Source organism: Phasianus colchicus, chromosome 1, assembly GCF_987193195.1.
Source record: "Phasianus colchicus chromosome 1, bPhaCol1.hap1.1, whole genome shotgun sequence".
NCBI classification, from domain to species: domain Eukaryota; kingdom Metazoa; phylum Chordata; class Aves; order Galliformes; family Phasianidae; genus Phasianus; species Phasianus colchicus.
In genome coordinates this window covers 1,133,930-1,148,111 of record NC_143436.1, presented here as the reverse complement: position 1 = coordinate 1,148,111, position 14,182 = coordinate 1,133,930, and the positions used below count along the sequence as shown (strand labels likewise).

General features: G+C 62.6%; 1 protein-coding gene across 1 annotated transcript in view; it reads right to left on the bottom strand.

Moving 5' to 3' along the window:
* Positions 1-13,828, bottom strand: part of RBM28 (RNA binding motif protein 28) — a 40,411-nt gene extending 26,583 nt beyond the window's left edge. The window contains exons 1-7 of the mRNA XM_090134372.1: positions 13,688-13,828; positions 12,103-12,245; positions 10,964-11,039; positions 6,868-6,960; positions 6,691-6,753; positions 2,384-2,435; positions 4-199 (exon numbers count right to left, since the gene is read on the bottom strand). Coding sequence (XP_089990498.1) covers positions 4-199; positions 2,384-2,435; positions 6,691-6,753; positions 6,868-6,960; positions 10,964-11,039; positions 12,103-12,245; positions 13,688-13,754 — 690 coding nt within the window. The 5' untranslated portion in view covers positions 13,755-13,828. The remainder of the gene's footprint in view (positions 1-3; positions 200-2,383; positions 2,436-6,690; positions 6,754-6,867; positions 6,961-10,963; positions 11,040-12,102; positions 12,246-13,687) is intronic.
* Between the last annotated feature and the right edge of the window lie 354 nt (positions 13,829-14,182).

The following is a 14,182-nucleotide window of genomic DNA, read 5'->3' as shown; positions in this document are numbered from 1 at the left end:
GGCCCTAATTGGGCCCTCACCTTCCTCCTCTTCTTCCTCCTCCTCCTCCTCCTCCTCTTCCTCCCCCCCATCCGAGCTCTCGTCCTCCACGCCGCTGTCCTCGCTGGCTGCTTTGTCTCCTTCCTCTTCTCCTTCCTCTTCTTCTTCCTCTTCTTCCTCCTCTTCCTCGCCACCCCCCACGGCCGTCACCCCCCCCTTGCTGCCCCCAGAGCCACACAGACGCTCCCATCCATTCTGGGCACACGGGACCCCCCCCCAGTGACACCCAACCCCCCCTTCCTCCATCTTTTCCTCTTCCCCCCTCCTCCCTTCCTCCTTTTCCTCCCCTTTTCCTCTTCCTTTCTTCCTTTCTTCCTTCCCCCCATCTCCCTCTCCACACCCCCTCCTATTCCCCTTCTTCCTCTTCCCCTCCTCCCCCCTCTTCCTCTCCCCTTTTCCTCTTCCTCCCGTCCTCTTCCTCTTCCTCCCCCTCTTCCTCTTCCCCCTTCCTCCCTTCCTCCCTTTCCTCCCCCTTTTCCTCTTCCTTTCTTTCTTTCTTCTTTTCTTCCTTCCCCCCCCATCTCCCTCTCCACCCCCCCCATTCCCCGTCTTCCTCTTCCCCTCCTCCCCCCCTTCCTCTCCTCTTTTCCTCTTCCTCCCCCTCTTCCTCCTCCCTCCTCCTCCCTTCCTCCCTTTCCTCCCCCTTTTCCTCTTCCTTTCTTCCTTTCTTCCTTCCCCCCATCTCCCTCTCCACACCCCCTCCTATTCCCCTTCTTCCTCTTCCCCTCCTCCCCCCTCTTCCTCTCCCCTTTTCCTCTTCCTCCCGTCCTCTTCCTCCCCCTCTTCCTCTTCCCCCTTCCTCCCTTCCTCCTTTTCCTCCCCCTTTTCCTCTTCCTTTCTTCCTTCCTTCCTTTCTTCCTTCCCCCCATCTCCCTCTCCACCCCCCCCATTCCCCTTCTTCCTCTTCTCCTCCTCCCCTCTCTTCCTCTCCCCTTTTCCTCTTCCTCCCTTCCTCTTCCTCCCCCTCCCCCTCTTCCTCTCCCCCTTTTCTCCCCCCTTCTTCCCCTTCTTCCTCACTCCCCCTTCCCCCCTCTTCCTCCCCACTCCTCCTTTTCCCTTTCCCCCATTCCACTCTTCTCCCTCTTGCCCCCTTCCTCTCCCTCCCCCCTCTCCTCCTCCTCTTCCTCTTTCTCCCCCTCTTCCCCCCTTCCTCCTCTTCTTCCTCCTCCCCCATTCCTCTCTTCCCCCTTCCAAACCTCTTCCTCATTCCCCTCTCCTCATCCCTCACCCTTCCTCTTCCTCCTTCCCCCTCCCCCTCATCTCCCCCCTTGCTCTTCCCCTTCTTCCTCTTTCCTCCTTCCCCCCTCTTCCTCCCCTACACCCCTCCTTTTCCCCTTCCCCCATTCCCATTCTTCCTCTTTCCCTCCCCTTCCACCCCTCCCGCCCTCCTCCTCTTTCTCCCCCCCTTCCTCTTCCCCCCTTCCTTCCTTCTCTTCCTTCCTTCTCCCTCTTCTTCCTCCTCCCCACTCCCCCTCTTCCCTCTCTTCCTCACCCCCCTTCCTCTCCCTCTTTCTCCTTGTCCTTCTTCCCCCCTCCTCCTCTTCCTCTTCCCCCCCCCTTCCACACTTCCTCTTCTTCTTCCTCCTCCACCCTCCCTCTCTTCCCCCTTCCCTCCTCTTCCCTCTCCCCTTCTTCTTCCTCTCCCTCCTCCCCATTCCTTCCCTCTCTTCCTCTTCCCCTCCCTCCTCCTTCCCCCCTTCCTCTGCCTCTTCTTCCCCCTTTCTCTTCCCCCCTTCCTCCCTCTTCCTCCCCTCCTACCTTCCTCTTCCACACCTTCCCTCCTCTTCCTCCCCCTCCCCCCATTCCTCCCCTCTCTTCCTCTTCCCCTTCCTCGTCCCCGCTTCCCCCCCCACCTTTCTCTTCCTCCCTCCCCCCTTCCTCTTCCTCTTCCACCCTTTCCCCCCTTCCTCTTCTTCCCCCACTCCCACTCTCTTCCTCTTCCTCCATCCCCACTCCCCTCCTCTTCCTCCCCTTCCTCCCCTTCCTCCCCTCCTTCCTCTTCCTCCCCCCCTCCCCATTCCTTCCCTTTCTTCCTTTTCCCCTTCTTCCTCCTTCCCCCTTCCCCTTCCTCTTCCTCCCCCTCTTCCTTTCCCTCTTCCTCTTCCCCCTTTCTCTTTCTCTTCCCCCTTTCTCTTCCTCTTCCCCCCCACCCCTCCTCTTCCTCTCCTTCCTCCCCCCCTTCCTCTTCCTTCCCCTCCCCCCATTCCTCCCCTCTCTTCCCCTTCATCCTCCTTCCCCCTCCCCCCTCTTCCCAACCTCTTCCTCTTCCCTTCCTTCCTCTTCCTCTCCCCCCTGTCTTCCCCCTCCCCCCTCCCCCCCCCCATTTGGATCCATCCCCCCTCACCTCTCTTCCTCCTCCTCCTCTTCCTCATTTCCTGCTCCCTCCGCTTTGCTTCCTGCAGCACAACACCACATGCGTTTGGCGCTCAGGGACACACACACACGTGACAGAGCACACACGTGTGACACTCAGGGCACATCTGTGACACTGACACACACGTGTGTGACACACACAGCCCACGTGTCTGACACTCAAGGCACACGCACATGATACTCAGGGCACACACGTGTGACATTCAGGGACACAAACAAACGTGACACGCAGAGCACACGCACATGATGCTCAGGGCACACACGTGTGACGCTGAGGGCACACGTGTGACACAGTATACGCACGTGACACTCTGGGGACACACGTGTGACGCTCGTGGCACAGATGTGACACTGACACACACATGTGTGATGCTCACAGAGCACATGTGACACTCAGGGAACGCACATACGTGACACAGCACACTTATATGACAGAGCACACGCACACACACGACACTCAGTACACACATGTGACGCTCTGAGCACACATACACACGTGTGACACTCAGAGCACACACGTGTGATACTCAGCACACACATGTGTAACAGTCAGGGACACACACGTGTGACAGAGCACACACGTGGCAGCACACACACACAAGTGTGACAGTCAGAGACACACACGTGTGACACAGCACACACACATGACACTCAGGGACACACACGTGTGACACAACACACACCTAACAGGGCACACGTGTGACACAGCAGACACAGTGACACTCAGGGAACACATATGTGACGCTAACAGTACACACATGTGACAGACATGGCACACATGTATGACAGAGCACACTTGTGACACTCAGTGCACACACACGTGTGACATGCAGGGCTCACATATGACACTCAGCAAACACGTGTGACAATTGGAGCACACACGTGAGACACTCAGGACACACACAAGTGACAGGGCACACGTGTGTGACACAGAAAGCACATGAGACACTCAGGACACACAACACCTGTGATGTTCACAGCACACACGTGTGACACTCAGGGCACATACACTCAAAGCAAACACGTGACACAACACATACATGTGACACTCAGGGCACACACACGTGGCAGGGCACATACATGTGATAGGGCACATGACACGTGTGGCACTCAGCAGACACGTGTGACACTCAGGGACATGCAAGTCACACGTGTGACACTGATGGCATACATACACATGCATCACGCTCACAGCTCACACACATGTAACACTCAGGGCACACACATGTGACAGGGCACATGACACATGTGGCACTCGGGTACACACACGTGTGACATGCAAGTCACACGTGTGACACTGAGGGCACACACACACGTCACACTCACAGCTCACACACACATATGACACTCAGGGACACACACACGTGACATGCAAATCACACACGTGTGACACTCAGGACACACACACACGTGTCATGCTCACAGCTCACACACACACATGTGACACTCGGGGAAACACACGTGACATGCAAGTCACACGTGTGACACTGAGGGCACACATACACACGTGTCACGCTCACAGCTCACACACGTGACACTCGGGTACACACACACGTGACACGCAAGTCACACGCATGTGACCCTGATGGCACACACACACGCTCACAGCTCACACAGACATGTCACTCAGGACACACACATGTGGCAGGGCACATACGTGTGACAGGGCATACACAAGTGTGACACGCAAGTCACACGCATGCGACACTGACGGCACGCACACGTGTCACGCTCCCAGCTCACACACACACACAGGTGTGACACTAAGGGCGCACACACGCCACGCTCCCAGCACACACACACACACGCGTGTCACGCTCACAGCTCACACATATGTGACACTCAGGGAAACACACGTGACATGCAAGTCACACGTGTGACACTGAGGGCACACACACACACATGTCACGCTCACAGCTCACACACATGTGACACTCAGGAACACACATGTGACATGCAAGTCACATGTGTGACACTGAGGGCACACACACACTTATCAATGCTCACAGCTCACACACATGTGACACTCAGGGAAACACACGTGACATGCAAGTCACACGTGTGACACTGAGGGCACACACACACACGTGTCACGCTCACAGCTCACACACATACGTGACGCTCAGGGCACACACATGTGGCAGGGCACATACGTGTGACAGGGCATACACAAGTGTGACACGCAAGTCACACGCATGCGACACTGACGGCACGCACACGTGTCACGCTCCCAGCTCACACACACACACAGGTGTGACACTAAGGGCGCACACACGCCACGCTCCCAGCACACACACACACACGAGTGTCACGCTCACAGCTCACACATATGTGACACTCAGGGAAACACACGTGACATGCAAGTCACACGTGTGACACTGAGGGCACACACACACACATGTCACGCTCACAGCTCACACACATGTGACACTCAGGAACACACATGTGACATGCAAGTCATATGTGTGACACTGAGGGCACACACACACTTATCAATGCTCACAGCTCACACACATGTGACACTCAGGGAAACACACGTGACATGCAAGTCACACGTGTGACACTGAGGGCACACACACACACGTGTCACGCTCACAGCTCACACACATACGTGACGCTCAGGGCACACACATGTGACAGGGCACATACGTGTGACAGGGCACACACAAGTGTGACACGCAAGTCACATGCATGCGACACGGGGGGCACACACACGTGTCACGCTCACAGCTCACAGCACACACATGTGGCAGGGCACATACGTGTGACAGGGCACACACAAGTGTGACACGCAAGTCACACGCATGCGACACGGGGGGCACACACACGTGTCACGCTCCCAGCTCACACACACACACAGGTGTGACACTAAGGGTGCACACACGCCACACTCCCAGCACACACACACACACGCGTGTCACGCTCACAGCTCACACACACATGTGCCACTCAGGGAAACACACGTGACATGCAAGTCACACGTGTGACACTGAGGGCACACACAGACATGCCACGCTCACAGCTCACACACACACATGTGACACTCAGGGCACACACATGTGACAGGGCACATACGTGTGACAGGGCACATGACACGTGTGGCACTCAGCAGACACGTGTGACACTCAGGGCACACACACGTGACACTCAGGGCACACACATGTGGCAGGGCACATACGTGTGACAGGGCACACACAAGTGTGACACGCAAGTCACACGCATGCGACACTGACGGCACGCACACGTGTCACGCTCCCAGCTCACACACACACACAGGTGTGACACTAAGGGCGCACACACGCCACGCTCCCAGCACACACACACACACGCGTGTCATGCTCACAGCTCACACACACAAACATGTGACACTCAGGGACACACACATGTGACATGCAAGTCACACGTGTGACACTGAGGGCACACACACACTTATCAATGCTCACAGCTCACACACATGTGACACTCAGGGACACACATGTGACATGCAAGTCACACTTGTGACACTGAGGGCACACACATACATGCCACGCTCACAGCTCACACACGCATATGTGACACTCAGGGCACACACATGTGACAGGGCACATACGTGTGACAGGGCACATGACACGTGTGGCACTCAGCAGACACGTGTGACACAGGGCACACACACATGACACTCAAGCACACACATGTGGCAGGGCACATACGTGTGACAGGGCACACACAAGTGTGACACGCAAGTCACACGCATGCGACACTGACGGCACGCACACGTGTCACGCTCCCAGCTCACACACACACACAGGTGTGACACTAAGGGCGCACACACGCCACGCTCCCAGCACACACACACACACACGTGTCACGCTCACTGCTCACACACACACATGTGACACTCAGGGCACACACATGTGACATGCAAGTCACACGTGTGACACTGAGGGCACACACAGACATGCCACGCTCACAGCTCACACACACATATGTGACACTCAGGGCACACACATGTGACAGGGCACATGACACGTGTGGCACTCAGCAGACACGTGTGACACTCAGGGCACACACACGTGACACTCAGGGCACACACATGTGGCAGGGCACACACATGTGGCAGGGCACACACAAGTGTGACATGCAAGTCACACGCATGTGACACTGATGGCACGCACACGTGTCACGCTCCCAGCTCACACACACACACAGGTGTGACACTAAGGGCGCACACACGCTCCCAGCACACACACACACACACGCGTGTCACACGCGTGTCACACGCGTGTGCACAGCCCTCACCAGCACGCTGCATCGCCTGGTATTTATCCTTGGCCACCGCCCAATCCACGGCCACAGGGCGCCCTGCATTGGGGGGGGGGGGAACACACAACATCACTGTGTGTCTCCTGGGAGGGGGGGACCCAAAAAGGGCCGTTTTGTCCCCAAAATGTGTGTCCCCCCCCCCTTTGTGCCCACCTTGCACCTCGGCCATGTTGAGGGCACGCAGGGCTTTGGCCGCCTCCGGCACCGTGCGGAACTGGATGAAGGCAAAGCCGCGGAGATGCCCGTCTGGGGGGGGGAAAGGGGGGCTGTGAGGGGGGGTGGGAGTGGGGGTGGGGGATATAGGGGGGGTATGGGGGTGGGGGGGGGATTGGGGGACATGGGAGGGTGTGGGGGGGGACATAGGGGGGCTATGTGGGGGGATGGGGGTCGGGGGGGGGTGGGGGGGCTATGAGGGGGGTGATTGGGGGGGATTGGGGGACATAGAAGGAGTGGGGGGGGTGGGGGGCACATAGGAGGGGGCTATGAGGGGGGGAAGGGGGGTGAGGGGGGGGATTGAGGGACATATGGGGGGTGGGGGGGACATAGGGGGAGATATGAGGGGGGCGTGGGGGGGGGTTGGGGGACATGGGGGGGTGGGGGGGCTATGAGGGGGGGCTGGGGGGTGGGGGGGGTTGGGGGACATAGGGGGGGCTGTGAGGGGGGGATGGGGGGTAGGATTGGGGGACATAGGGGGGGCTATGAGGGGGCCTGGGGGGGTGGGGGGGGACATAGGGGGGGCTATGAGGGGGGGGGATTGGGGGACATGGGAGGGTGTGGGGGGGGGGACAAAGGGGGGGTTACGTGGGGGGATGGGGGGTGGGGGGGGATTGGGGGACATGGGGGGGACGATTGGGGGACATAGGGGGGGCTATGTGGGGGAATGGGGGGTGGGGGGGGGATTGGGGGACATGGGGGGGTGGGGAGGCTATGAGGGGGGGATGGGGGGGGATTGGGGGACATAGGGGGGGCTATGAGGGGGGGATGGAGGGTGGGGGGGGGATTGGGGGACATGGGGGGTGGGGGGGCTATGAGGGGGGGATGGAGGGTGGGGGGGATTGGGGGACATAGGGGGGGTTGGGGGGGTGGGGGGGCTATGAGGGGAGGTGGGGGGGGGTGGGGGGATATAGGGGGGGCTATGAGGGGAGGGTATGGGGGGGTAGGATTGGGGGACATATGGGGGGCTATGAGGGGGGGTAGGGGGGGTGGGGGGGACATAGGGGGGGCTATGTGGGGGGATGGGGGGTGAGTGAGACATAGGGGGGGCTATGAGGGGGGGGATGGAGGGTGGGGGGGGGATTGGGGGACATACAGGGGGTGAGGGGGGTGGGGGGGACATAGGGGGAGATATGAGGGGGGGATGGGGGGTGGGGGGGGATTGGGGGACATGGGGGGGTGGGGGGCCTATGAGGGGGGGATGGGGGGTGGGGGGGGGTTGGGGGATATAGGGGGGCTGTGAGGGGGGGATGGGGCTGGGGGGGGGATTGGGGGACATGGGAGGGTGTGGGGGGGGGACATAGGGGGGCTATGTGGGGGGATGGGGGGTGGGGGGGGATTGGGGGACATGGGGGGGTGGGGGGGGATTGGGGGACATAGAGGGAGTGGGGGGGGTGGGGGGCACGTAGGGGGGGCTATGAGGGGGGGATGGGGGGTGAGGGGGGGGATTGAGGGACATATGGGGGGTGGGGGGGACATAGGGGGAGATATGAGGGGGGCGTGGGGGGGGGTTGGGGGACATGGGGGGGTGGGGGGGCTATGAGGGGGGGCTGGGGGGTGGGGGGGGTTGGGGGACATAGGGGGGGCTGTGAGGGGGGGATGGGGGGTAGGATTGGGGGACATAGGGGGGGCTATGAGGGGGCCTGGGGGGTAGGATTGGGGGACATAGGGGGGGCTATGAGGGGGCCTGGGGGGGTGGGGGGGACATAGGGGGGGCTATGAGGGGGGGGGATTGGGGGACATGGGAGGGTGTGGGGGGGGCACGTGGGGGGGGCTATGTGGGGGGATGGGGGGTGGGGGGGGTTGGGGGATATAGGGGGGCGATTGGGGGACATAGGGGGGGCTATATGGGGGAATGGGGGGTGGGGGGGGGATTGGGGGACATGGGGGGGTGGGGGGGCTATGAGGGGGGGATGGAGGGTGGGGGGGATTGGGGGACAGAGGGGGGGTTGGGGGGGGTGGGGGGGCTATGAGGGGAGGTGGGGGGGGTGGGGGGATATAGGGGGGGCTATAAAGGGGGGGTATGGGGGGGTAGGATTGGGGGACATATGGGGGGGCTATGAGGGGGGGTACGGGGGGTGGGGGGGACATAGGGGGGGCTATGAGGGGGGTATGGGGGTGGGGGGGGGTTGGGGGACATGGGGGGGTGTGGGGGGGTGGGGGGGACTTAGGGGGGGCTATGAGGGGGGGATGGGGGGGTGAGGGGGGGATTGAGGGACATATGGGGGGTGGGGGGACATAGGGGGAGGTATGAGGGGGGGAAGGGGGGTGGGGGGCTATGGGGGGGGGTGGGGGATGGGGGTGGATTGGGGGACATAGGGAGTGTGGGGGGGCATGAGGGGACATATGGGGGGCTATGAAGGGGGGATGGGGGGTGAGGGGGGGATTGAGAGACATAGGGGGGGTGGGGGGGACATAGTGGGGGCTATGAGGGGGGATGAGGGGGGTGGAAGGGACATAGGGGGGGCGATTGGGGGACATAGGGGGGGCTATGAGGGGGGAATTAGGGGTGGGGGGGAATTGGGGGACATAGGGGGGGCTATGAGGGGGGATGGGGGGGTGGGGGGGATATAGGGGTGGCTATGAGGGGGGAATGGAGTGTGGGGGGGATTGGGGGACATAGGGGGGGTGGGGGGGACATAGTGGGGGCTATGAGGGGGGGTGGGGGGGGTGGGAGGGACATAGGGGGGCTATGAGGGGGCAAATGGGGGGTATTGGGGGACATAGAGGGGGTGAGGGGGATGGGGGGAACATAGGGGGGGCTATGAGGGGGGGATGGGGGTGGGGGGGGATTGGGGGACATGGGAGAGTGGGGGGGCTACGGGGGGGTTGGGGGGTGATTGGGGGACATAGGGGGGGCTATGAGGGGGGGTTGGGGGGTGGGGGGGAAATTGGGGGACATAGGGGGGGTAATAAGGGGTGTATGGGGGATGGAGGACATGGGGGGGCTATGGGGGGGTATGGGAGGTGTATGGGGGTTGGGGGGGATGTTGGGGGACATAGGGGGGGCTGTGGGGGGGGTGGGGGGGTATTGGGGGACATAGGGAGGCTATGAGGGGTATGGGGGGTTTATGGGGGTGGGGGGGATATTGGGGGACATAGGGGGGGCTATGGGGGGGTATGGGGGGTGTATGGGGGGTGGGGGACGTATGGGGGGCTATGGGGGGTATGGGGGGTGTATGGGGGGTGGGGGGGATATTGGGGGACATGGGGGGGGCTATGGGGGGTATGGGGGGTGTATGGGGGGTGGGAGACATAGGGGGGGCTATGAGGGGTATGGGGGGTGTACGGGGGGTGGAGGATATTGGGGGACATGGGGGGGGCTATGGGGGCGTATGGAGGGTGTATGGGGGGTGGGGGACATGGGGGGGCTATGGGGGGTATGGGGGGTGTATGGGGGGTGGGGGGATATTGGTGGACATGGGGGGGGCTATGGGGGGTATGGGGGGTGTATGGGGGGTGGGGGAGATATTGGGGGACATGGGGGGGGCTATGGGGGAGTATGGGGGGTGTATGGGGGGTGGGGGAGATATTGGGGGACATGGGGGGGGCATGGGGGGGTTTGGGGGCAGTGTGTGGGGTGTGGGAAGTATGGGGGGGCATGGGGGGTATGGGAGATATGGGGGGTGTGTATGGGGGGGTATCGGGGGGCGTCTGGGGGGGATATGGGGGTGTGTGGGGGGGGAATGGGGGGAATGGGGGGGAATAGGGGGGATCGAGGGGTGGGGGGGGTGGGGGGTGTATGGGGCGGTATGGGGGGGTATATGGGGAGCACGGGGGGGTATGGGGGGTGTAGGGGGTATATGGGGGCTGGGGGGGATATGGGGGGGACATGGGGGGGCATGGGGGGTGCCTGGGGGGGGTATAGGAGGTATGGAGGGGCATGGGGGGGTGTATGGGGGGGTATGGAGGAGTATGGGGGGATGGGGGGTGTCTGGGGGGGTATATGGGGGGATATGGGGACATGGGGGGGTATGGGGACATGGGGGGAGTATGGGGGGGACACGGGGGGGCCGTGGGGGGGCCCCAGGCTCACCTGGCTTCTTGGGGACGTTGACCTCCAGCACGGAGCCAAAGGGAGAGAAGAGGGAGAGCAGCTCTTCCTCAGTGCTCTGCGGGGGGGCAGAGGTGTGAGGGGGGGGACGTGGGGACAAGGAGGGGACATGGGGACGTGGGGGGGACATGGAAGGGATGTGGAGAGGACACAGAGGGAACATGGGAGGGGACATGGAAGGGTGACAGGAGAGGACACGGAGAGCACACAGAGGGGACGTGGAAGGAACATGAGGACATGGAAGGGACACAGAGAGGACACAAAAGGGGACACAGGAGGGGACATGGGGACACAGAGGGGACACAGGAGGGGACATGGGGACATGGAAGGGTCACAGAGGGGACACAGGAGGGGACACGGAGGGAACACAGAGGAGACAAAGGGAGGGGACAAAGGGAGGGGACAAAGGGAGGGGACTTGGGGACATGGAGGGGACATGGGAGGGATGTGGAGGGGACACGGGGGACACAGGAGGGGACATGGAGGGGTCACAGGAGGGGACACAGAGGGGACACAGGGTGGGGACACAGGGAGGGGACATAGAGGGGTTGCAGAGGGGACATGGAGGGGACATGGGGACATGGAAGGGACACAGAGGGGACATGGGGACATGGAGGGGACATGGGGACATGCAGGAGTCATAAAAAGGACATGGAGGGAACATGGAGGGGACATGAGGACACGGAAGTGACACAGAGGGGACACAAGAGAGGACATGGGGACATGGAGGAGTCACAGAGGGGACATGGGGGGGACACACGAGGGGACATGGAGAGAACAGGGGAGGGATGTGGAGGGGACACAGAGGAGTCACAGAGGGGACATAAAAACACCGAAGGGACACAGAGGGGGAGACAGGAGAGGACGTGGGGACATGGAAGGGACACGGGAGGAGACACAGGAGGGGACACAGGAGGGGACACAGGAAGAGATGAGAAAGGGACAGAGGCACACAGAGGGGACATGGGGACATGGAGGGGACACGGGGACACAGAAGGGACAAGAAAGGGATACAGAATGGGACACGGGGACACAAAGGGGACATGGGGGGGGGACACACGGGGGAGGGGGGGTGGCACACAAAGGTGACCTGGGGGGGGGACACACGGGGGGGGCCGTACCCTGAAGCTGAGGTTGCGCACGATGAGCCGAGCTTTCTTGGAGAGGCGGCGGGCAGAGCTGGGGGGGGCGCGGGGGGGGCACTCGGGGTCAGCCGTGCCCATCCTGGGGGGCTTCTTGGGGGGGGGGCGAGGGGGGGCAGCAGCTGGAGGGGAAGGACGGGGGGGGAAGGGGGGGGCAATGAGGATCCTCTGTCATAACCCAGCCCAACACAGCCCCCACCCCCCCCAAAACCCCCACATCGCAATGCCCCCCTCCCCAAAGCCCCCCCCCCCAAATTACAGTCTCCCCTAAAATCCCCCATTCTCAGCCCCCCCCCCCATAACCCCCCCAGGCCCCATCTTCACCCCCAGACCCCAACCCCCATCAGCCCCCCCCAAACCGCCACATCCCAATGCCCCCCCACAGCCCCCATCCCAAATTACAGCCCCCCCAAATCCCCCCTCAGCCCCCCCCATGCCCCCCAGTCACCCATATCCCCCACCCAACCCCCTGAAATCCCCCATTCTCAGCCCCCCCCCCCCCCAAAACCCCCCCAGGCCCCATCTTCACCCCCAGACCCCAACACCCATCAGCCCCCCCCCCAAAACCACCACATCCCAATGCCCCCCCACAGCCCCGCCCCACATTACAGCCCCCCAAATCCCCCCTCAGCCCCCCCCATGCCCCCCAGCCCCCCATATCTCCACCCAACCCCCTCCAAAATCCCCCATTCTCAGCCCCCCCTCCCATAACCCCCCCAGGCCCCACTTTCACCCCCAGACCCCAACCCCCATCAGCCCCCCCCCCCATTCCCCCACATCCCTCAGCCCCCCCACAGCCCCCCCCCACATTACAGCCCCCAAATCCCCCTCCTCAGCCCCCCCACAGCCCCCCAAGATCCCATATCCCCACCCAGCCCCCCTAAAATCCCCCATTCTCGCCCCCCCCCCCCAATAACCCCCCCAGGCCCCACTTTCACCCCCAGACCCCAACCCCCATCAGCCCCCCCCCCATTCCCCCACATCCCAATGCCCCCCCACAGCCCACCCCCCGAAATTACAGCCCCCAAATCCCCCCCTCAGCCCCCCTACAGCCCCCCAAGATCCCATATCCCCACCCAGCCCCCCTAAAATCCCCCATTCTCGCCCCCCCCCCAATAACCCCCCCAGGCCCCACTTTCACCCCCAGACCCCAACCCCCATCAGCCCTCCCCCCCATTTGCCCACATCCCTCAGCCCCCCCCCAGCCCCCCCCCACATTTCAGCCCCCCAAATCCCCCCCTCAGACCCCCCTGCCCCCCCAGCCCCCCATATCCCCACCCACTCCCCCTAAAATCCCCCATTCTCAGCCCACCCCCCCGCCCCATAACCCCTCCAGGCCCCATCTTCACCCCCAGACTCCAACCCCCTTAACCCCCCCCCCCATCCACCACATCCCTCAGCCCCCCCCCCCAATTACAGCCCCCCCAAATCCCCCCCTCAGCCCCCCATAAAAGCCCCTATCCCCCCCCCAAACCCCTTATATCCCCCCTCCCCCACCTCAGGATCCCCCCATTCCCACACCTCCCCCCCCCACACGCCCCCCCCCCCCACCTCGCCCACCCACCCTTCCCGGAGCCGCGGCCTTGTTTCATCCTGGCTCCATTCTGTGCTTTCTTTCTGCACGCCGCCATCTTGGCTCCGCGAGGCGCGCCGGAAGTGAGGCCGGATGTGACGTAACCGGGAGGGAGGACACAGCGCCCCCATGCGGCGTGGAGGACAACACTGGAGGACCCGACCCATAAGGGGTGGGGGGGGGCAGGGGATCCCATCCTATATGGGGGGTTATGGGGGGGGTCATGGGGGTCCCATCCCATAAGGGGGGGGGCAGGGGGTACCATCCTATAAGGGGGGCTCAAGGAGTCCCATCCTATATGGGGGGTTATGGGAGGGGGTCCGGGGGGTCCCATCCCATAAGGGGAGAGGGGGAGGCAGGGGGTCCCATCCTATATGGGGGGTTATGGGGGGGGTCCACCCATAACGAGGAGGTCAGGGGGTCCCATCCAATGGGGGGGGGATAATTTGGGGGGGGTCGTTTGGGGGGGTCATGGGGTTTTGTCCC